Source organism: Priapulus caudatus, unplaced genomic scaffold (genome assembly GCF_000485595.1).
Source record: "Priapulus caudatus unplaced genomic scaffold, Priapulus_caudatus-5.0.1 Scaffold1092, whole genome shotgun sequence".
In the NCBI taxonomy this organism is placed as follows: domain Eukaryota; kingdom Metazoa; phylum Priapulida; class Priapulimorpha; order Priapulimorphida; family Priapulidae; genus Priapulus; species Priapulus caudatus.
Window position 1 is genome coordinate 16,193 of NW_014578153.1, and position 23,856 is coordinate 40,048.

Sequence of the window (23,856 nt, forward strand, 5' to 3'; positions counted from 1 at the left end):
GATGATGCAAGGTACCACCGTTATGTGTTTCGACAGAATCCAGAGGACCCAATCGAGGTGTACGAGCTGACAACGGTAACCTTTGGCTATCGTTGGCAACGATCACCAACAGCTGCTACTATCGCCCTCTGGCATGTTGCTTCAGCAAACGCACCAGATGATTCAGAGATTTAGCGTGTCATTACCAACCAATTTTATGTTGACGACCTGAGTGATTCCCAGAAATCTCTTGACGATGTAAAACATCTGAAGTTTAACCTCACCACTGCCTTAGAGAAGGGTAACTTCAGAATTCGGAAATGGCTGTCGAACGAACAAGAGCTCTGCGACACTGACTATAGTCTATTATCCTGTTGATGGCAAAGCATCAGTACTTGGTACCCAGTGGGATCTACACAGCGACACTCTGAGTGTGAGAGATGTGAAGTTGGGAAATTTCACACTGACAAAGAGAAATATCCTGAAAAGAACTGCTTCTTACTATGACATCTTTGGGATGCTGTCTGGAGTGCTAGTTCGACCAAAGATATTGCTACAGAAACTGTGGCAGTTCGATATCGATTGGGATACTCCTATCAGCCGTGAGAGTGATCTCTACACTATGTGTGAAGTAATAGAACATAACCTCACAGACCTCAACAAGATCGAAATCCGACGGTGTCTTATACCACGCAAGTACCAGGGCCAGAAATCACTGCCAAAGGTCTCCCTACACACGGCTAGCGATGCTTCTGAAGATGCCATGGGAATAGGGGTATGGTTGAGATGGACAGACGGAGAAGATGGCTGTGGTGACGTGACCTTTGTATGTGCAAGAGCAAGACCCCGCTGAAACAGTCCAGCATGCCTCGTAAAGAGCTACAAGCTATTCTACTCCTGTCCTGCCTGATGTCCACTGTAAAAAAGTTGGCTCTGCGGTCAGTCAAAATCTTTCCGCTCATATGTGGCCTGCCGTGTCGGAGAGATAACCACAGAATTTGACCCTATCAAAGACAAAGCCTACGTTCCCAGTGAACACAATGTTATTGATCTGGTCTCACGAGGGGGTCAAAGCCAACGACATGCTGAAAGTTACTGAAGGGCCTGTCTATCTAAGACATCCACCCGACATGTGGCCAGTCACACCAACCAACATTCCTGTTGTTAAAGATGACATCGAACGGAAGAAATTCCATGTAAAGAACACCAAAGTTCTTGCAGTTAACTTGACAACTGACGAGCCAATACCAGACTCCTCATGGTAACTGCGCGAATATTGTCCTTAAAAGACTTGCCGAAATGCCTATGGTTGAAGCAGATGACGACATAACTATGCGAGTGGCCTTCCATGAAGCGGATCAAAGAAGGTGAGACATACTGAATCCGACAAGCCCAGAAAGACATAAACTTCGACAATCACCAGATAATGAAGTTGTATCCCTTCCTAGACGTGAAAGAGAAGGTGTACAGAGTTGGTGGTCGCATCCACAGAGCACCCCTCTCATATGATATACGGCATCCATACCTTCTCCCAAAGAAGAGCTACATCAGTCTGCTGATTGCCCGTGAGAGACACTGACATGCTCTCCACGGTGGACATCTTCGAACTGCTACTGAAGTCCAAAAGAACTATTGCATCATAGGGGATACTAACTTATGTCGTCAAGTCGTTCTGGAATGCAGTTTGTCGACGCTATAAAGGAAAGCCCCTACAACAACGGATGGCTGACCTGCCTGACTTCAGAGTCAAACCGTGTACTCCGCCCTTCCTGACAACTGCAGTAGACTATCTGGGACCAGTTAATGTCAAACTTTCTCGTAATACGGTCACCAAGGGCTACTGTGCAGTTTTCACATGTACTGTAACTCGAGCAGTTCATCTCACCTGTGTTCAAGATCTGTCGATGCAAGATTTCATCCAGGCTCTTGAACGCTTTGTTAGTATTCGTGGAGCTGCCAGACTTATCATGTGACAACGCTACGTGCTTCCGGGGAGCAGACAATGAGATCAGAGAGTTACAACTACACTTAGACCAGTCACAGGTTCGGTGTAAAGTTTAATAAGGAATGGATGTTTGGACCTCCTGGAGGACCCCATCATCAAGGTACTGTAGAAAGAATGGTCCAGGAGATCAAAAAGTCGATGTGACATATGGTCCAAGCCGACAAGCTCACCTTCGTTGAATGGGAAACGATCTTCACTCAAATCTCAGGATTACTCAATAGTTGACCACTAACTGCCTTGTCCTCATCTCCACTTGACGACCAGCCAATTACACCAAACCACTTCCTTATTGGAAGGGGCGATCTTCCGTGTCCACAAGTACCCTGTGAGGATTACATTGGCAATACCCGTAAGCGACGCGATCTCTGTAATTCCATGGTTGATGGGTTTTGGAAACGGTGGATGAGCAACATCCAGAGATTGTCACCACGACACAAGTGGTCATCAGCTAGAGAGAACATTACCAAAGGTGACATTGTGCTTATTATTGATGATAACACCAAACACGGCCAGTGGAAAATGGCTGAAATAACTGAGGTGTACTATGGACAAGACAATCTCGTCAGAGTTGTTGAAGTGAAATTATCTGATGGACATGTGCTGAAACGTCCTATCACCAAACTGATCTTACTTATGAAGAACAATGAGAGACTTGATAATTAATCAGTGTGATGTGACTTGTGATGTATGATTCTAAAGTTTGTGTAACTCTAAAGTCCACTAATCTCGCTTTAAGGATCCTGAATATGGACTTTCATTTTGAGTTTATATAGTTGAATATCTTGTTTCTGAAAGCTAATTGTGGATTGTTTAACTATTTAGTATGTGCCGATTAATATAGAATTACAAATTTTTTATCGACATCCCTGTCGTGTGATGTCCCCTGGGATGTTATGACTTGTCTGATTTTCTATTCATGAAAGAGGTTTAATTTGTCTCGCCGCCGATAGATAGCTCTGTGGCGGGTTCAAGATGGCACTGTATGTATGAACACGGTTGAAAAATATTAAACAGATTAAAGTTGGACAAAAACGTGTATTCGTCATGACTACAATCCAATTATTTAACGTGGTGAACCCTTAACACTATTAGTCTTAATGTTTCTCTACTCCCTATTATTGCTGACAACTTCCTTAAATTTGCCTTCCAAATGCTCCTCTGCAACACACAGTACACGGCACGCACGCCGCTGTGCACAAACATAAAAAATAAAGAGCAAGCATGGGAAAGAGTGATCATAAAATTCGTACGACGCTCGCTTCGTTTCACACTATGACAGCACAAATGCACCAACAAAGCCTCCATTTTGGTATAGATCTATGCGTAGCTAAATGTTCACTTGTTCGATTTATAAGTGCCTTTTGGTCCTGCCTACTCCAGCCAGAGATATCTCGTATCAGATACTTCGCACTCCGCAAAATTGTAAGTTATGGGACGAGGTGCTTGTATATCTATTGTTTTGGCCAATGAACCTAGTCCAGTGCTGCCACTCAGGATATTACAAAAAAAGTATAAAATCTGTCCAGAAAAAGTATCAAAATTGTCTAAAAAAAGTATTAAAAAAGTATAAATTTGTATCAACCTACCATTTGTAGTCACTTGTTACCCTATACCTTATTATCGAATACATTATAGCCTATGTGCAGCATGTAAACAAGCTTCAGGAATGATGTGTGCAATGTCCTGAGGAGTTGTCTCTTGAACCCTCAGTTTGGAATATGCAATGCAGTCCCTTGGCGAAAAAGGTCTGTGAGGCAGTAAATTTGTGTGTGGTGTTTGTGTGTTTCAAGATCCTAGCAAAGCAAGGAGTGCATGTGCTTGGCAAGCTAGAGGGGTGCCGGCGGGATGTCCCCCCAGAAAATGTGTGTAAAAATTGTGCAATTCGCTGCATTCTGGACACATTGTATGAGACTCTTGAATCTCTTTTTCTAGTTGCCAAATGTTTCGTCAGCAAGGCGGTTTTTTTGACAAATTTCAGTGAGGCAGCTCAGAATTTGAGCGAGGCGGCCTGCCTCGCTCGTGTCAATACAGGGAAAATACTGCAATGCTCTGTCATTTGGTCACTGACAGCAGAGAGCTGAGGCCTAAATTAGAATATCGTTTGTTTGCCCTTACCCGACCGACCCACCAAAATCGGCCTGACTCAAATGATTTTATTTCAATTTTCAGAAATTTTTTTTTATTTACTCACATTCTTTTCCCCCATGTACGTCTCTAAGCGGGGCTTATGTCACCGGCGATTCACCGCGATTCAACGCAACTGAAAGCAACTGAAAACCCACGCACGCGCTACTAGCCGCACGCGCTACTAGTACTACTCGCCGCAACTAGCATCTGGGCAACGGTAATCCACTGGGCAACGAGCGCTTTAATATGTCGATGCAACCATAGTTATTTATAGATTTCTATGGATGCAACTGGCATTGATCACATGATATGGGGAGTGCATTTGATCGGCTGATTGTTTTTAAGTTCAACATCAACATAACAGCACGTACGTCAAGTAACAGTAACATAAATGTCTGGTTGCTCGGGTAGGCTGCTAGTCCTAAAATCTGATTGCCCACCAAAATGTTTTGTTGCCCACCCACCGACCAATAAATAGTTGTTTAATCCGACTCTACTTGTAATTTATTTACACTAATATAGTAATTTTTCATTGCAAATTCATAAGCATCTTCAGATAAGCCACCAGGCGCAGGCACCCACATTATCATATGTCTCATTGCTAGCATGTATCCATTACTATGGCTGATAGGGTCTATGTCCCCCAGGGTACTATCGGAGGGTACCCTGGGTACGATTTAACAATTTGGCATAATAGTAGTACTAGTAGTAGTATAGTAGTAGTAGTAGTAGTAGTAGTAGTAGAGAATTGAGAAAAAAGAAAGGAATATTTGGTTAAGTTTTTATTGCAAAATAATAAAAATATAAAAAATAAGATAACATTTCAATATTTTGGGGAATCGAATCGAAGGAATCGAATCGAGAGGCTAATATCGAGATACGGATTGAATCGAGAGGCTTGTGTATCGTTACAGCCCTAGTATGTACACGAATCATTGCTATATGCATGAAAATTGGTTTCCTTTCCAGCTAGGCTGACCCCCTTGGGCTCCTGCACTAAACGTGTGTCATTAAGTTTTATAAAAGATAATAAAGTATTATTATAATTATTATAAGTATTATAGTATAATTAATTAAACAAGCATCAAGGCAATGATATGTCATCTGTATATTGGAATCAACGGTTTATACATAAAAAGACTGGTCATTTACCTCAACTAGTGAATGAGCTGTTAGCAGTACACTGGTGTATGCGCTAATAATTGTAATTCCCTGTCTGTCAATACTGTAGTTGTAATATAGAGTCGAGGAAGCCAGAGCTTATATGGCAGTGAAGAGGATCCTTGTTCGTGGCATTCACGATGACACCGGAGAATCGCATCTGAAGGAGTACCGCCACCGCCGCCGCCGCCGCCGCCGCCGCCGCCACCACCACCACCACCACCTCCTCCTCCTCCATCTCGTACTTGACGTGTTTGCGATTCCTCCTCCAGGATTATGAGCATGAGCAGGGCACGAAGCTCTTTGTCGGTGGCTTGAATCGGAAATCGACCGATGAAAGCATGAAGGCCTACTTTGATCAATGGGGCGAAATCGTCAAATGCGTCGTCATGCGCGACGCGGCGACCAAGCGGTCGCGCGGCTTCGGATTCGTAACATTTAAGAGGTCGTCGCAGCAACAGAGGTAGGTGCAAGTAAAAATTATTTTTTCAAGCCCTAACCCTGTAAGGGGCGGAAAAACACCACCCGGCAGGAAAGAGGGGTGGCCCGNACGCACGCACGCACCCTGTGTAAGCCGTCACGCGCACGCACGCACGCATGCACGCACGTGTAGTGTTACGTTGCACACGCACGCACGACGCACTTATCTTACGGTGCACATGCATGCACGCACGCACCCGCACGTGCCTACCTGCAACACACATCGCACTAACGCACGCACGCAACACGATAGCCACACGTGTTACTACACAAGCACAGCACGCGACGCACGCTCACGCAACTGTGTAACGTCCCACGCGCCACGCACCGCTCACGCATGCACGCACGTGTTACGTTGCACACGCACACGCATGCCGCACTCCTCCGCGTGTAGGCTTACACACCGCCGCACGCCGCACGTCCATGCATCGCCACGTGCTACCGTGCACACGCACGCCATGCACGCACGTGTTTAGGTACACCACCATCGCACGGCGCACGACGTCTACGTTGCACATTGCATGTACGCTACGGCACGCACGTGTACCTACACACACACGCCACGTACGCACGCACGCACACATGCAACACACGTTTGTACCTACACAGCACGCCCACGGTGATCTGCACCGCACTGCACGGGTACAGCGTCCACGCGCACGCTACGCACGCTACTTGCACGCACGTGTACGTTGCACGTGCACACGCCACCACGCACGGCCACGTCTTACGGGCACATGCATGCCACGCACGCACGCACTCGTGTACCTGCACACACACGCACGTACGCACGCAACCACACATGCCCACAACGCTGTACCTACACAAGCACGCACGGCCACGCACGCACGCACTGTGTACGTTCCCACGCGGGCACGCGACGCACGCAATTGCACGGCATCACGGTACGTGCAAACCACGGCATGCACCGCACGTGTAAGGACACACGCACGCACGACGCGATGCACGCACGGTCCACCCGTCGCCCACGACCACGCATGCACGCACGTGTAGAGGCAACCGCACGCCCACGCACGTCATGCAACGCACGGATGTACGTCACACGCACCGCATGCCACGCACGTGTATACACACGCACGCATGCACGGATCGTGACCGTGCACCACGTGTACGTAACACGCACGCACGCACGCCACACGCCACGTCTACGTGCCCACATGCACACGCGCTTCACACACGCACGCACGCACGCCAGCGTTACACGCACCGCACTGCACTCATGCACGCCACGTGTGCGTGCACACGCACGCATGCACGCACGCTGTAGAGTGGTACACACGCACGCACGCACGCACGTGTAGGTGCGCACGCACGCCACGTGTACGTTGCACATGCGACGCACGCACGCATTGAAGATGAAGATTGAAAACAGGTTATTTGTGCTAAGACATACATAAATACAGAAGTACATCGCTTATAAAAGAAACATAATTACATGTAAGAAGTCAATTTTAATCAGTTAAGCACGGAGTGGCGAAGGACACTTAAGTCATCTAGTCTGCCACCCCCAAGGGTAGATTAAACGTAAACAGCGCCGAATAACATAATGGTAATGCAAGAATTTCATATAAGCAGCAATTAAGTGGAGAGCACGTTATGTCAAATTCAAGCAGTAATAGCCAAGCAGTTTAAATCAATGAGAAAAAGTGTAGGTAAACAAATATGTAATGAAACAAATATACAATGAATATAGAATGAGCAAGGAGATACTGTACAACTTTAAGGATTATGCAAGATACATCAAGTTAAAACATTCAACAAGCTCAAACATAAATTGATCAAATTAATAACAACAAAACATAGCAGGAAGAAGCAAAGAATGCGGAGGATACAAAACAAAAACAAAAGACTTTTCACATATGTAAGCATAGCGAAATTATCACAGTAGATGCCATTAATTATTTAATACCATAAAAAGGAACTCATATATTGTACAGGAAGGTTGCGTACAAAAAATACGTAGGTTAGTGAAAAAACACGTGGACAATAAATAAAATTCAATAATAATATAAAATTATATAATAATATAAATAAACAAATCAGTGAAAATGATAACGCATGCACTCACGCATGCACGCACGCACGTTTACATACGCACGCACGCACGCACGAATAATAAATCGGTAATAATCGCTATCGGGTGTTGTCGTGTAGACGCTACATAATCGCTAACTCGAGTTAGCTTAACTCGAGTTAAGGTTCGTCGTGTAGACGCTACATAATCGCTAACTCGAGTTAACGCTTAACTCGAGTTAGCTTAACTTGAGTTAAGGTTCGTCGTGTAGACGAGGCTAGTATACGCATGCTATCGTGCTATACGCAGCCGCAGAGCCGTTCACACTTCGGTTACTCGCTCGTTCAAAGGGACAATTAATCTAGCTCCGTTTTTGAAGCGATTCCTAACACTACTATCCAGGTGTTCACATTTTGCAACAATCGAAAAATATCGATTGTTTAGTATACTATCTGCGATAAATATCGTGTTTCACTTTACCATCGATGCATTGCCATCGAGACAAAAAATATAGATAGTTATCGATAGTTCGATGCATCGTTACACCCCTAATAAAAATGTATTGAAATGAGATGCCCTACAGAAAAAAAGTTTACTCATTTGAAAATGTCCATGTAGTACTATGTATGGATGTCCATCAAGAGAATTAATACACAATATCCACAGAGTATTTTCAGATTCAGAATTTTGTCTGTGTCCATGTATTTTATTCTTCCTGCTCTTCTGGATCTGCCAGTCCACAATTTTGGGGTTCTAGTGTTTTTGGTTTGGCATGTCTTGACAAACGAGTCTCGTCCTCTCCTTCCCAATCTCTGATTCCAGATGACACCATATCAGGTTGTGGGATCCAAATTGGCATTCCTGAATCTTCTGTCCTGAAGAAAGACTTTGTACAATGGTAGCCCTCATTTTCCCCAAACTTGGGACTGGGCTACCCTTTCCATTCCTTGTGAAGTTTACAATTTTTGTCCTCTGTCTTCTTTGGCTGTCACAAAAACAATGTCATGACTTGCAGCAATGGTACATGCAGCTGCAAGTCATTTGCATCTCGTGGCTCCTGCATTTCAAGCTGTATACCCTATATTTAACTTGTGAAAAGAAAAAAAATTATATTCCTACCTACCCATGTTTTTGCAGGAAAGAAATTTTTTTTTTTAATACCTACCTACCTACCCTAATTTTCACAATCCATGTGACCCGAACCAAAGGTATTTTTTTGTTTGGCCTAAGCGTTACGTACGTAAGCGTACGTAAGCGTTTTATTACGGTACGTACGGACTCGTTTTTTTACAAATGATTGATTCTTTTATGCGTGTCGATGGAGCAAGATCACGACAAAGTTGGTGACAAATAGAATAATAAAAAAATCAATTAAGCAAAGGTGGATAGATGTTGTCGATCTTGTAACCGGCGGTGTCAATGTATCCACAGAAGTGGACGATGCCTTGGGCGGCGGGCACGTCAAAGTTTCGCTGAGAACAAGAACTGGTACAGAGAGCTTTGAAGCTCACTACGATGATCCAATATCAACAACTTATGAATTTGAAAAGGACTTAAAATATGCTAAAATTGTGGTAGATATTACTGTTGATAACGTGTAGGTTCAACAAATAAAAGGACGAACACAGATCCCGAGTCAAGTCTTTACGCCATGTTTACTCCGAATCCCTTTAGTACATCGCTATGCATTATGGGACTGACAGGTACATTTATATACCGGAACCACTCTGGACAATGAAACGAAACTACAAGCATACGTTTACACAGTATATCAACATCCCCTTTTCTTTAGGTTTAAAGTATTTCTAGAACTTTAAAAGAAAAATAAACTTTACCATAAAGCTAAATGTAACAATAATGCACGTTATTGAATTTCTGCACTGTGAACCAAACATTACGTGAAATATAACAAATAAACTTCAGTCTTTGCACCAAATTCACGATGCTTCAAATATTGTCACTGATTAACAAAACTCACTGTAAAATTAACTCACTGTCAAATTCAGTACAAGTCTTTTCCACTTTCACTGATATGAAATACTAAACATGAAAACACAAACATATTCACATGTCATGTCCACTACTTGTAGTACACGAGTATACCATGCATGAAAGTTACTGAACATAGTCACTCTAGTCAGATAAGAGGGTTTTCTCACCGCTCGTTTGGGTCTGAAATTTGCATTACTCTCTGGTATGGGAGTACTGATTACCAGTTCTTGCTTGTTCTCACTAGTACCAGTGCTACTGTCATTTGAGTTTTCCTGCATGTTCGTCACCACTGTAGTCGAGTTATCAGGACTGGTTGTTACCGGAACGGCATTCTCCTCGCGCATGATGCTCCGATAGGGGGATCTGTCACGTATTTTTGGTGTCGTGTCGATCATCGTTGGTCTCATATGTATGCGATTCCGCCTATAAATAGCACCATCGGGACCTTTCACCTCGTACGTCCTGGGACCCACGGGGAATTCACAATCTTTCCGGGTTTCCACTGCATGCTTCCTTCCAGGTGTTGGAAGAATACTGTGTCGTTGACGTTCAACGTTGAGAGTTTCTTCGCTTTCGCGTCATGATGTTTCTTTACGGACTTCTTTCTCAGGAGTCGTCTTTCTTCCACCTTTCTTTTGTCTGTGGGTTGTCGGTTTATGCTTGGCAGAAAACTTCTTGTTTTCCGACCAAACATCATTTCTGCTGGGCTGAGCAATATATCCTGACGGGGTGTATTACGTTGCTCCAGTATCGCTTCATACGGATCTCCTCCATCCTTTTGGGTCTTCGTGAGAAGATTTTTCATCACCTTCACGGCTGCTTCCGCTTTGCCGTTGGCACTTTGGTGCATGGGAGACGATGTCTCGTGTCTGATTCCCCATGTCTCGACAAAATGTTTGAATTCCGCACTAACAAATTGCGGACCACCATCTGACATAATCAGCTGTGGTATTCCAAATCTTGCGAATTGTCTCTTTAGAATCTTCACAATTCTGGCACTTGTCATTGATTCTACTGGCTCAACTTCTATGAAACCTGAATAGTAGTCGACGACCACTAAGTAGTGTTTCCCTAGAACTTCAAATAAGTCCATTCCCACCTTTTGCCAGGGGGCATCTCCATCTTCATGCTGTCGCAATGGTTCTCGCGAGTTTCTCGGCTTTCCTTCTTGACATGTTTCGCATGTGTCAGCTAATTGTTTTATGTCACCAGCCATCCCTGGCCAGTATACAGTTCCACGGGCTCGTCTCAACATACTGTCATAGCCCAAATGTGCGCTGTGGAGTCTCGCCTTTATACTCGGTCTCAGTTTTGATGGGATTACAATTGCTTCACCTTTGACTATAATTCCGTCCACACAACTTAGTGAATCACGGAGGTCAAAATATGGTAATGCACAAGAAGGAATGTTCGTCTTCTCAGTTGGCCATCCTTCACGTATCAGCTCAATGATGACTTGTAAACTGTCATCAGAATTTGTTGCTTCTCGAATCTCCTCGAGACGTGCATCAGGTATATTGCCAAACACTTGCACTGCCATGATGCGTAGACGATCGTCATGATTTCCCTGTTGAGAATCCAGGTGTGCTCGACTGAGTGTGTCTGCCAATACCAAGTTCACGCCTTTTATGAACACAAACTCGACGTCATATCGGTTGTATCTCATCATGATATCTTGGAGTCTCTTTGGCGCCATGCTGAGTGGTTTCTTCAAGATTGAGGCTAGTGGCTTGTGGTCATTCTCCACCTTTACTGGTCTGCCATAGGTGTATTGGTCAAAACGTTCCAGACCAAACAAAACTGCCAAAGCTTCCTTCTCGATTTGTGCCCACTTCTGTTCACTGGGTGTCAGTGCACGCGATGCGTACTCTATTGGACGGCCATCTTGCAAGAGTACAGCGCCAAGACCATGTTGACTACTGTCCACTTGTATCACTACTTCTTTAGATACATCAAAGTATGCCAAGCATGGAGCTTCGGTCAGGCTTCTTGTCAGAGTTGTAAATGCGTTCACACACTCTGGCGACCAGATGAACTCTGTGCCTTTCCGTGTCAGGGCTCTGAGTGGCTCAAGTGTTCCGGCCAAATCTGGGACGAACCGGGACATATATTGGGCCATCCCACACAGACGTCTAACACCCGCAATGTCAGTCGGTGCAGGCATGTCACGCACTGCTTGTACCTTCGACTCGTCTACTTTTACACCTTCACTGGTGATTCGATGTCCATGGAACACAATTTCTCTGAGGCCCGTCTGTTGCTTGTCTGGGTTCAGGAGTATGTGCTGTTCTGCACACCTCTGCAAGACTTTCTCCAGTTTTCTCTTGTTGTCACGCTCCGCTTCTTCTTGGCTTCGACCACATCCGGCGATAATGATGTCATCCACAATGCTGAACACACCGTCTAGATCACCCAAGGCTTCATCCAATTTCCGTTGGAAGATTTCTGAAGATACCTTCAATCCAAAAGGTAGTCTGGTCCATCTATAGCGACCAAATGGTGTGATCATTGTTGTGAGAATGCTCGATGCATCGTCTAGTCGAACATGCCAGTATGCTTCCTGTATGTCTAACTTGCTGAACACACGTGCGTTTTTCAGCTTTGGCAGGACGTCGTCAAGAACAGATAGTCGGTAATGTTCACGCTTCAGGGCGGTGTTCAATGGCTGGGGGTCTATGCACAAACGCAGTTTTCCGTTAGACTTGTGCACAACGGCCATCTGACTTACCCACTCACTGGGTTCAGTCACTGGAACTAAAACACCTTTGTCGACTAGTCTGTTTAGCTCCTCCTTCACCGGCTCCTCTATAGCGATAGGTATCTTCCGACATGGGAGTACTTTCGAGGGTACTGTCTTGTCGATGGTCAGGGTGGCTTCCCCTATATCACCAAGTTGTGGAGTTTTGACCTGAGAGATGAAACAATCTTCATTTATGGTCACAAAACCAAGATCCTGAATGGTCTTCAAACCAAGCAGATTGGTCAGTCCATTTGGAACCACGATGAAAACGACATCTGATTCTTCGTTCGTGCGACAGTTCTTGACTTTCAGAGTACATTGTCCACGAGGTTTCACCTTAGTCTTGTTCCACATGTTCAACTGAATTTTGGTTGGGCCGACTTGGTCTTTTCTCACATGCTTCTGACAAATCGTGTTGACGTCCGCCGCACTGTCTAATTGGAACTTCACTTTATTGTCATTCACTAGCATGGTTGCTGCAACATGTTCCTTCTTGTTCTTGAACGCCATCAACCACGCTTCATCATGTTCCTCATCATATTCAGGGGATTGGGCTACAGCATGTACCCTCCTCTTACACTTTTTCCTGAAGTGGTTTCTCCCCTTACATTTGTCACATATTTGTCCCCAAGCCGGACACTTCTCTCTCCCTCTCTCGTGGTCATAGCCACAAAAATCACAGTTAATTATGTTCGATTTGTCTGCAGGCCTATTACCTTTCCGGTGTTCTGTGTGCATTCTGATGTTTCTCTTTAGCAGGCCTAGGGCTAGGGCCTAGGCCTAGGGCCAACTTTATTTACCCTCTGTGCACCGGAAGTAGCATCACGAATTTCCTTCACATGTTTGTTAGACCGTTCAAACGCTCTACATATCGTGATAGCTCTGTCAAGTGTCAATTTCTCTTCACGTAGTAACAGTTCTTGTAGCTTACCAGTTACGCTGAAAACGATCTTGTCTCGTAGCATCCTGTCAGTTTCCTTGAAGTTGCACATCGATGCACGTGTCCTCAAATCTGTCAAGAATTTGTCGAACGGATCTTGAAACGGTGCGTTCCAAAATCTGTGTGACTCGAGCACCTCGTTGCTACGGGGGTTACAATATGTCGCCTAGGCGTCCAACACTTTCACGGGGTCATCTTTGTCCCCAGCCTCTCCCCATGTTAACTGATCATAGATCTCGGAAACTATACGTCCTGCACAGTTCAAAATTATAGGCCGTTTGAACTGGTTTGTCCTTTGCGTCCGCACGGAGGCTGCCAATAGAGTTGCTAACTGGCGACGCCATTTCTTGAAATTTTCCGGGACATTGCCAGAACATCACTCTACTAAGGTGGTGGTATCTGAAAATTTGCTTCGGCCATGGCCGTTGGAACGCCGACTCACTTTTCCTCATATTGCGCTGTTCCAGCGCTTGTTTGTTGTGTGTGTGTGGTGTGTCCCCATCGTTGATAACGTGTAGGTTCGAACGCAATTAAAAGGAACGAACACAGATCCCGAGTCAAGTCTTTACGCCATGTTTACTCCGAATACCTTTAGTACATCGCTATGCATTATGGGACTGACAGGTACATTTATATACCGGAACCACTCTGGACAATGAAACGAAACTACAAGCATACGTTTACACAGTATATCAACAATCACGGGTAGGCCTAGTACTAGTCAAACAAAGCCTGAGTCTGTAGATGCCACCGGACCGAACGTGTTTTCTACCATAATTTCAGCTGTAGGGAGAATGCTTCTCTGATCCATAATTACACAGCATCTGGACAGTGGGTTCACTTTGCAAATCAGCATGCTTAACGCAACACATGTAAAAAAAAACTAGTCAATAGAACATTATATACAAATAAATTTTTATTGAAATACCTTACACAATATGCATGCAAACTAAGTGTGGTGAATGTATACATTTGGAAACACAAACACATCAGATGAACAAGTCTGAATTAACACTAACATTTAATGTGTACTTACTCAGAAAACAAAATAAAATAAAATAATTTACCTACCTACCTATACCCACTACAAAAATGGTGAGTCGGAAAAGGGCAAACAAACAATTTTTTAATTTAGGCCCGAGAGCAAAAACACTCCACTGAACAGAGCACACCATCACTTCTGCAACAAGACTAGCAAAGCACATCTTTAATCTCATCTAATATAGTGTACCTAAATGCGAAGTCAGAAGACTTTTGACCATCTTTGGCAAAAAAAAGTATGTGAAAGTGTTTTTGCATGAAAAAAGTATGAAAAAGGTATAAAAAGTATATTTTCTAAAAAAAAGTATAATACTTTTAACAAAAGTATAAAGTGGCAGCACTGCTAGTCGCATGTGTGGCATCATGCCCACGCCTAGTATACTTGGCTTGGGAGCCACAAAATGGAGCTCGGAGGCAGGCATCAGCTCATCCTGGCATGCAATGCGCCGCCATTATTCGCATATATTTAAACAGGCACCTCGTCCCATTTACAATTTCGCGGAGTGGAAGTTTTGTGCCGGAATTCACGAGATATCTCTGGCTGGAGTAGGCAGGACCAAAAGGCAGCGTTCAGGGGTCGAAATTAGCGGTATCCCGATATCTGCGGGATAGTAGATTCTTGTGTTGGATACCAGATTTCAATGCTTGGTATCCGCCAGGATAGTAAAAAAAAATCGTCAAAATCGGGATAGTGGTTGTTGAGTTATCAACTTTATACGGCAGCGCATCTGAGCGAGTGCACGTAGAGCAATTGCGCGCGATCTGATCATAAATGTGATGTCTATACATTGTATCAAGCGAACCAGACAATACGTCTGCAGTGTACTTGTCTGTGCATATCTGTGAATCTGTTTTCATGTTTTTATATAATAATTACATTACATATTAATAATTTTCAAATGCTATTATTGCATATTTAAAGATTTTGGATACCAACATTGTTTAAATTACTATCCAAAAAATGGGATACCAGATCTTTGGGGGGGATACCAGATTTCAATACCTGGTATCCCGAATGGATACCATAATAAAAATCAAATTTCGACCCCTTGGCGTTATAAATCGAACACGTGAACATTTAGCTACGCATAGATACCAAAAGGGAGGCTAGCTGTTGTTGGTCTATTTATGCTGTTATACTAGTGTGAAACGAAGCGAACGCTGTGCGAATTTTGCAATCACGCTTTCCCACCTGCTCTTTATTGTTGTTGCTTGTGCACAGCGGCATGCGTGCGTGCGGTGTACTTGTGTGTTGCAGAGGAGCATTTGAACGGCATTTACAAGAAGTTATCGGCAATAATAGGTGAAAGACAGTAGAGAAACATATTAAGACTTTAGTACCTACTAAATACATTTCGTGTTTATTGACCATATTTCTTTTATTGAAACATTCCAAGGGCTGTGCTGTAAGTGTATGACATGCGGCTAAACAGAGGAATTGTTCCGACCTGTGATTGGAAGATAAAAATAGAATTCGTGACGTTTCTCAACACTGTCAATATTAGATATCTCACCGACTGTACTTACATGATGGTTTATTTTCAAAAGATTACAACGTTTACACTCTTCATAGAGGTCCTTAAAGTTGCATAACCTCGCAGCTAAATGCATATATAGACCTACTGTGAGCTCGTCTATGTTGCAAAAATTCACTAGAACTCATTTGTATTGCTACTTTCAGAACATTTCTTCTCAAAATCTAAACGAAATTACTTCTCTTACGAAAGTAGCACCACAGCAGGCTTTCCAGCAGTCCTTGACAACTTTTTTAGGGCTAATTTTAGGGAGAAATTCTGTTTTTTTAGGGCTATTTTAAGGATTTTTAGGGATGAATCGAAACATTTTAGGGATAAAATAAGTCACTTACCTTTCATAAACATCAACGTGTTAACTTACAGATACAGTTCTATGTGGTATGTGTCCAGTCTACCAGCTATTCCTATCCTCCAAGTCCTCAATACGACTGTACATCATCAGGTTTCATGCAAATTAGGCATGTCTTGTACATCCAGCCAGGAACAGGGTCGTATAATCAGACACTGAAGCTTGGGAATCACTGGTAGACTGAGTCACAATACTCACTCTGTATAAAGATAACTAGAAAACATCCATTACTGATTAGACATAATTACAAACCAAAAGTTCATCATCTCATCACCAAAAACTCCAAACATATCTGTGAATTTTTTGTTTAGGAATTTGAATAAAATTTTAGCCCTTTTTTAGGAATTTATACATTTTTAACGTTTTTTAGAAATTTTAGGACTAGCTCAAAATTTTAGGAATTTTTAGGAATTTTATGGCCGCTGGAAAGCCTGCCACAGTGATGTTTACACATCCGGGACACAGCGGAGTGATCGTTAATATTTCTTTTCTATAATAAAACAAGTTATAATTCATTATTATATATGTTTATTCAGTACTACAAAATTGTGGAATTTGTTTAAATCATGAATATCGTTATCTATATTACTTGTGCAATAAGGAAACAAATATAGTGTTTTCGTTCCAGGAACTATTTGTGCTAGCGTAGCTGTTAGCTGTGTGACATAGCAACATCAGACGTAATTTTGAAATCCCAATATTTGTAGCACTTCTCTGGCTCAATGAGAACATTTCGTGATGTTTGCACACTGCAAGTATGCTCACAGTACCAGTAGGTCTATATAGGCTTTTTGTTGCGAGGTTTATCCATTTTAAGAGACGAATATCCGAATATATGCTAACTTTCGCGAAGTTTCTTGTTCAAGTAGTGTATGTGTTGTATTAGGAGCAATTCCTCCGTTTACGGTTTAGCCGCTGACTGGAAACATCACTCCAACCTCTGATTAGCTCAAAAACATCAGCTGATGTTACGTTTTGACACGGGAAGCCCAGCATATGGGAAGAGGGAGGGAAGAAGAGAAAAAGAAACGAGAGGGGCTAGGTTTTACTATCAATCAAGTTGTATGTGTCTCATATCTTGCAGGGGCGTAGCTACCATAACGCAGATATGCAGTTGCGTACACATCATTTCACCAAACATTTTTTTTATTGCAGAGAGAGAGAGAGCGAGAGAGAGAGAGAAGGCGAGAGAGAGAGAGAGAGAGAGAAAGAGAGAGTGGCAAAGCAGGTTACAACCCTTTTGCAGCTTTTTCACAATTCCAAGAGTTTTGCTGTCGCCCTCATCCTAGCGGTGGTGTTGCGGCATTCCACCGGAGTACGCATTTTCTTTTCGGTATCGCCCGCTAGGGGTGCTTATGTTTTTGTAAACAATGGAAATGGCGGCGTGTTCATGGCAATGTGAATCTTCCACGATTGAATAATATATCACTGTTTCACGAGTACACACGTCTTCATTATTCAATGTGTTCAAATTATTCAAAGTAAGCACAGTCACAGTTTATTCAATCACGCTGTGTACCACGCCAATGCCGAATTACGACAAGAGATGAACTGTAACTGTAACTGTTAGTGCCGGTTCGGCCCATAACCACACTGCACGCCGTTGATACGACACCTACAATTAGAGAACGTTACGGCTGCATGGTTGCCACGCACCGACGTATTTTAGAGGACTGTCTTTGTTGTGAATCGTTGAATGGTCATCCTGCGGACAGTTTATCTTACCACCGAAAGAGGGCGCCACAGAACAGTGTAAAATTATGGCAGCAGCAAAGGTCAAACCGTCCCTGACTGAGAGCAGGCCTGAATCTGCCAAGGAGGCTAAGGCCATAAGAGCTGTTTCGAAACGAAAGGTCACCATCCTAGTCAAAGAGGGAGCTGCGCTCTTAGGTTATACTGGCATGCCGCATACGGAATTTAAAAAATCACTCGGAACGCATTCGACAACAACTGGACGACCTGCAAACGATAAATTAGCTATTCATAAGGCTGAAGTGCGGTGAATTAAGAGCAGAGAATTATGCCACCGAAAATGAACGTGAAATCGCGGAGGATGAGGAGGCCTACATCAACGAGGTGTTGGACAGCGCATGGCCAACGATACACGAACTTCTCGGAAAATCCGAACAGGCAAAGCCTAGTCCACCGGAACCTACCAGGACTAGACCCCCTTCTTCTCGTCCTTGGGAAGATAAGTCCACCACACGTATGGCGAAGTTGAGATTTCCAACCTTCTCTGGCGACCTGCGGGATTACAGACGTTTCAAGGAGCTTTTCACAGATTTTTCCAGGCACCGAGAGGAAACTGAACTATTTTACCAGCTTGTTGAATCGATGGTGAGGAAAACCGAGAGAAACAAGATAAAGTCTTGCATTGATACCCAAAGAGCATGGGAAATCTTGTTATTGTATCCGTACCCAGTCTCGTTAGATGGTTACATTCTCTGTTAGTGCTCCTGCAGAAAGCCAAAAATTCTGCTGAGCACCAACAGTCCCAACCTGCAAGTACACTGAACAAGAATCACAAATCGACCAGTCATTCTACGATGTCCCCCGGAGAGGGCAAAGACGTTGGTGAGAAGAAGAACTTTGGTACGCAGAGGGAAAGCACCGATCGCCTACCGCCGAAATGCTCACTGCATCCTAAGACCTCGAATCACTTCTTGAAAGGCTGTCATAAATTCTGTACGCTCCCGCAAAGTGAGAAATTCGACATCATGAACGCTAATAATATCTGCCATCGCTGTGGTCATAATAATTGCATCTCAGGAAAACGGCCGTTCAACCACGATGACTGTCAATTTGCCACAAACTGTCAAATACCCACGTGCGGTATGAACACTCATTTCTCCTCGGTCTGCCCGAATGTTTACGGCCGAGATGGGTATCGTCACTTCGATAAGAAGCTCCTATCTTCTGGTGCAGGGAATAGCAAGGGTCTGAACGTCAATAGGCGGGAATTCCAATCAGCAGTACAAAGGAACTCTAACCCCACGCTCGCAGTAGGAAGCAACATGCGAGATAACGATCGAATCACATGTGCACTGCCGGCCGTCATGGCTACATACGTTATGGTACTAAGAAGACGATGGTACGAATTCTACTCAACACAGGCAGCCAGATATCGCTTTTACGTGAAGGAATCCTTCCAAAGTCTCACGGCGGTCAAATGCAAGACTTCAGTCTCACCACAGTTGGAGGTGACACCCTCGCCTGCAAGCTTCGTGTAGTAGATTGTACGCTAGAGAGTCTAGATGGTTCGTTCCAACGTGTTCGTCTTACTGAGATGAAGAGACCATGCGGCGACGCCCCCATCATCGGTAATGCTCAAATCCGACAGTACCCTCATCTTGATGATATCAGTATCGTTGAAGCTAAAGACAAGACGATCGACATTCTGCTAGGCGTCGAGAACGGAGACGTACTAACAGCAGATGAACGTATCCTGGGTACCACAGACAACGATCCTGTTGCCGTCAGATGTCCATTGGGATGGTATGTCCAAGGTGGCTATAGCTCGAGTGAAGTTCTTTGCAACGCTACCATACAATTCACTCAGGTGACAGCCATCAGCGAGATGGAAGATTTCCTGGGAATCGACCGTGTAGGTATCGAGCCGAGACGTTGTAAGTGTACCATGGAAGACCAATATAAGATAGCAACCGACTCAATGCAGCAAAGCGTAACCAGGCTAGAGGATGGAACCTACCAGATTAGTCTACCAACCTACCTATTAGCCTAATTTTTGATTGGAGGAAATCACCTCAGGGTTACCGAACAATCACGATTATTCTGTCAAACGTTTCTTAAACTTGGAGAAACAGTTCAAGAACAAACCACGTGAATGGGAAGTCTATTGCTAGCAGATGGAGGACCAAGTCAAACGCGGCGTAGCATGGGCTGTATCGGCAGATAACATCGCAAAATGTGGTTTCTTCCACACTTCGGAGTACTTAAAGACTCACAGACTACACCAGTTCTTGTTGTGTATGACGGAAAGGCAACCTACCAAGGACCCTCACTCAACGACTACCTCGCTAAAGGAAACAACATGAACTCAAATCTATTCGAGGTTGCACTACGTTTTAGAGAATATGAAGTTGGAGTAATCACCGACATTAGCAAGATGTTCCAAGCCGTTAAAGTTCACCCAGATGACGCTAGGTTTCACCGATACATATTCCGTGAACGACCAGAGGATCCGATCCAAGTTTACGAGTTAACCACAGTTAGCTTTGGGGATAAGCCATCTCCAGGTGCAGCTATCATTGCTCTTCGCCATGTTGCTAAGGAAAACGCACCCAATGATCCTGATGTCAAACGTGTCATTGCGGACCAGTTCTACGTTGACGATTTGACTGACTCTGAGCGGACCGTGGAGAAGACAAGTCGACTGAAGGAGAATCTTACCGCTACTCTAGGGAGTGGAGGGTTCAGAATCCGAAAGTGGCTTTCGAACAAGGGAGAAATCTGTGACAGAGTACTACCCTGCTGATGGTAACACGACAGTACTGGGAACGAAGTGGAATTTGACGGACGACACGTTGCAAGTCAAAGAAGTCACGTTCGATGACTTTACGCCAACAAAACGGAATATTCTGAAGAAAACCACTTCGTACTAAGACATCTTTGGAATGTTATCCGGGATCCTCGTGCGACCAAAGATACTGCTTCAGAAACTTTGGACATTTGATAACATCGATTGGGACACTCCTATTCACTCAGACAGTGATATCCACATTATGTTGGAAGCTGTGAAGGAAGACCTAAAGGACGTTAACACTATCAAGATAGAACGTTGCCTTATCCCAGAAAAGTTTCGCGGTAAATCACCATTGCCTAATGTTTCACTCCATGGAGCCAGTGACGCCTCTGATGACGCCATGGGAATGGGAATATGGCTGAGATGGTCCGAAGCAGAAGACGACGATGCAGAACTGACGTTTCTCTGCGCTAGAGCACGACTAACTCCGTTGAAACAGCTAAGCATACCTCGTAAGGAGCTCCATGCCATTCTACTCTTATCTCGATTGATGACCACAGTGGAGAATGCACTACGACAGGAGATTGCCCATAGGAGGATATGGACAGACAGCATGACGGCTATCAGCTGGCGAAGGGGACAATCGAAATCATTTTGCTCATACGTTGGCTGCCGTGTTGGTGAGAGAACTGCAGACTTCGACCCCAACGATGATATCCAATACGTGCCCACTGACCAGAATACCATAGATCTCGTCTCACGCGGAGTTAACGCCACTGAAATGCAGAAAGTTATTGATGGACTGACATTCCTGAAAAAAACCACTAGCTTATTGGCCCGAGACTCCCAAGAATGTTCCAGTAGACATGGAAGATACAGAGCTGAAGAAGTTTCACGTCCGGAATGCCAAGGTTCTTACGCTACAGCTGTCCAAGGCTGAACCCTTTGTTGACCCGAAGAAGTTTTCCAGCTGCTCTCGTCTAGTTATGGTGACCGCACGTATATTGTCGCTGAAAGATCTGCCCAAGAGCCAGTGGATGAAGGAGCTTACCACCAAGATTTCTCAATGGCCGTCACATAAGAGGATCAAGGAAGCAGAGATATACTGGATTCGCCACACCCAAAAGGAGATCGATTTTAACGATAACCACATCATGAAACTACAACCGTTCCTGGACGAGCAAGGGGTCTACAGAGTCGGAGGTGGCCTCCACAATGCACCGCTTTCATACGACATACGACACTCGTACCTTCTTCCAAAGAAGAGCCGTATTGGTCTACACATAGTACAGGAGAGATACAGACACACACTACATGAAGGGCATCTGAGAACGGCCGTGGAAGTTAGAAAGTCCTACTGGAGAGTTGGTGACATTTACCTGTGTAGACGAGTTGTTCACGAATGTACCATCTGCACACGATACCGTGGGAAGCCGCTAAAACAACGAATAGCTGACCTACCAGTCTTCCGAGTGATGCCCTTCAAGCCTGCATTCAGTACAACGGTAGTAGATTACCTGGGCCCAGTCCTCGTCAAGTTGAATCGCAATACAGTTACCAAAGGATACTGTGCCGTCTTCGTTTGTGCTGTCCTTCGTGCTGTTCACCTGACCTGCGTCCAAGATTTGTCCACATCAGCGTTTCTTCAAGCCTTTGAACGTTTCGTTAGCATCCGTGGAGCACCTGCGCTCGTCATCAGCGACAACGCAACTTGTTTCCGTGGAGCTGATAATGAGATTCGTGAACTGCATTTACGCCTAGATCGAGCACAACTCCAATCCGAGACCGTGAGACTGAAGGTTGAGTGGAAGTTTGGACCGCCGGGTGGACCCCATCACCAAGGCTTAGTGGAAAGAATGGTGCAGGAAGTGAAGAAGTCGATGGGACACATGGTTAAGGCAGAGAAGCTGACGTTTGTAGAATGGGAGACTGTCTTCTCCCAGATCTCCGGACTCCTGAACAGCCGACCTATCTCCGCAGTGTCTTCATCACCGTTAGACGAGCCGCCTATCACCCCCAATCACTTCCTGATTGGGAGGGGTAGTCTCCCGAGCCCACAAGTACCCAACGTCGTGAACTATGCAATACGATGGTCGATGGTTTCTGGCGACGTTGGATGACGAGCATCCATAAGCTATCTCCACGCCAAAAATGGAGTAAAGCTGAAGACAACCTGACCGAAGGAGACATCGTTCTAGTCGTCGAGTGACCTACGCATTTTTATGGCTTATTTGAAAGGACATGAAATATGCTTTCGCACTGACATGCGAAGAGTAAGTGTCGGATAACCTTTTGACCCTCAAGAGGAGGGTTAAACATTGATTTGTTGACTGTTAACAAAGGACTGAACTGCTTTTGCTATTATTAGAGCCCATACCTGTGTCAATGTGAGCTACAGTTGCACAGTTTAATTGCAAAGGCAAATGTTTGTTGAACAAGGTTTACGCTCCTTGAAATCATATGATGTTTCTAAAGCAGTCTGTTATAGCACCCTGCCCCTGGGCGAAGGCTGAATGATGAATCAGTGAATGCTTGCATGAGCGCAACAAACACGGGCAGCGCTTCTAATCATAATTGTTGCCTGCCAAACCTGCAATGCACGTGTTAACTCACAGCTGAGCGAAATTATCGCCTGCCTGAATATACTTACTTGGATTTTAGCCTGTACCTACTGTAGGATTTCAGAATGAGGGCAGATGCCATTTTTGATTATGATTACACTTGCACGCCGCCATCTCGCGGCAACTATAGGCCTAGTTTAAATTAGATTTTATTCTCATGTAACTTGTTAAACGAATAGATAATAACTAGTACCATTAATATATAATATTTACTTTCTTCATCTTGAATCTTAACATATATCATGTAGCTATGGCCGTGCGTATCCATTTACCAGTTATGCGAACATAAGCTGTTACCATAGAAATATTAGGGTGGCGGGGGCTGGGGCGGAATTGAGGGGCAGTAAAAGGCATCATCGCTGGGTTTC

General features: G+C 44.4%; 1 protein-coding gene across 1 annotated transcript in view; it reads right to left on the reverse strand.

Moving 5' to 3' along the window:
* Positions 1-10,227: 10,227 nt before the first annotated feature.
* The window catches only part of LOC106815337 (uncharacterized protein K02A2.6-like), a 25,238-nt gene continuing 11,609 nt past the window's right edge, over positions 10,228-23,856 (reverse strand). Inside the window, exon 2 of the mRNA XM_014819782.1 lies at positions 10,228-13,531. Within this exon, the coding sequence (XP_014675268.1) occupies positions 10,228-13,257 (3,030 nt within the window). The 5' untranslated portion in view covers positions 13,258-13,531. The remainder of the gene's footprint in view (positions 13,532-23,856) is intronic.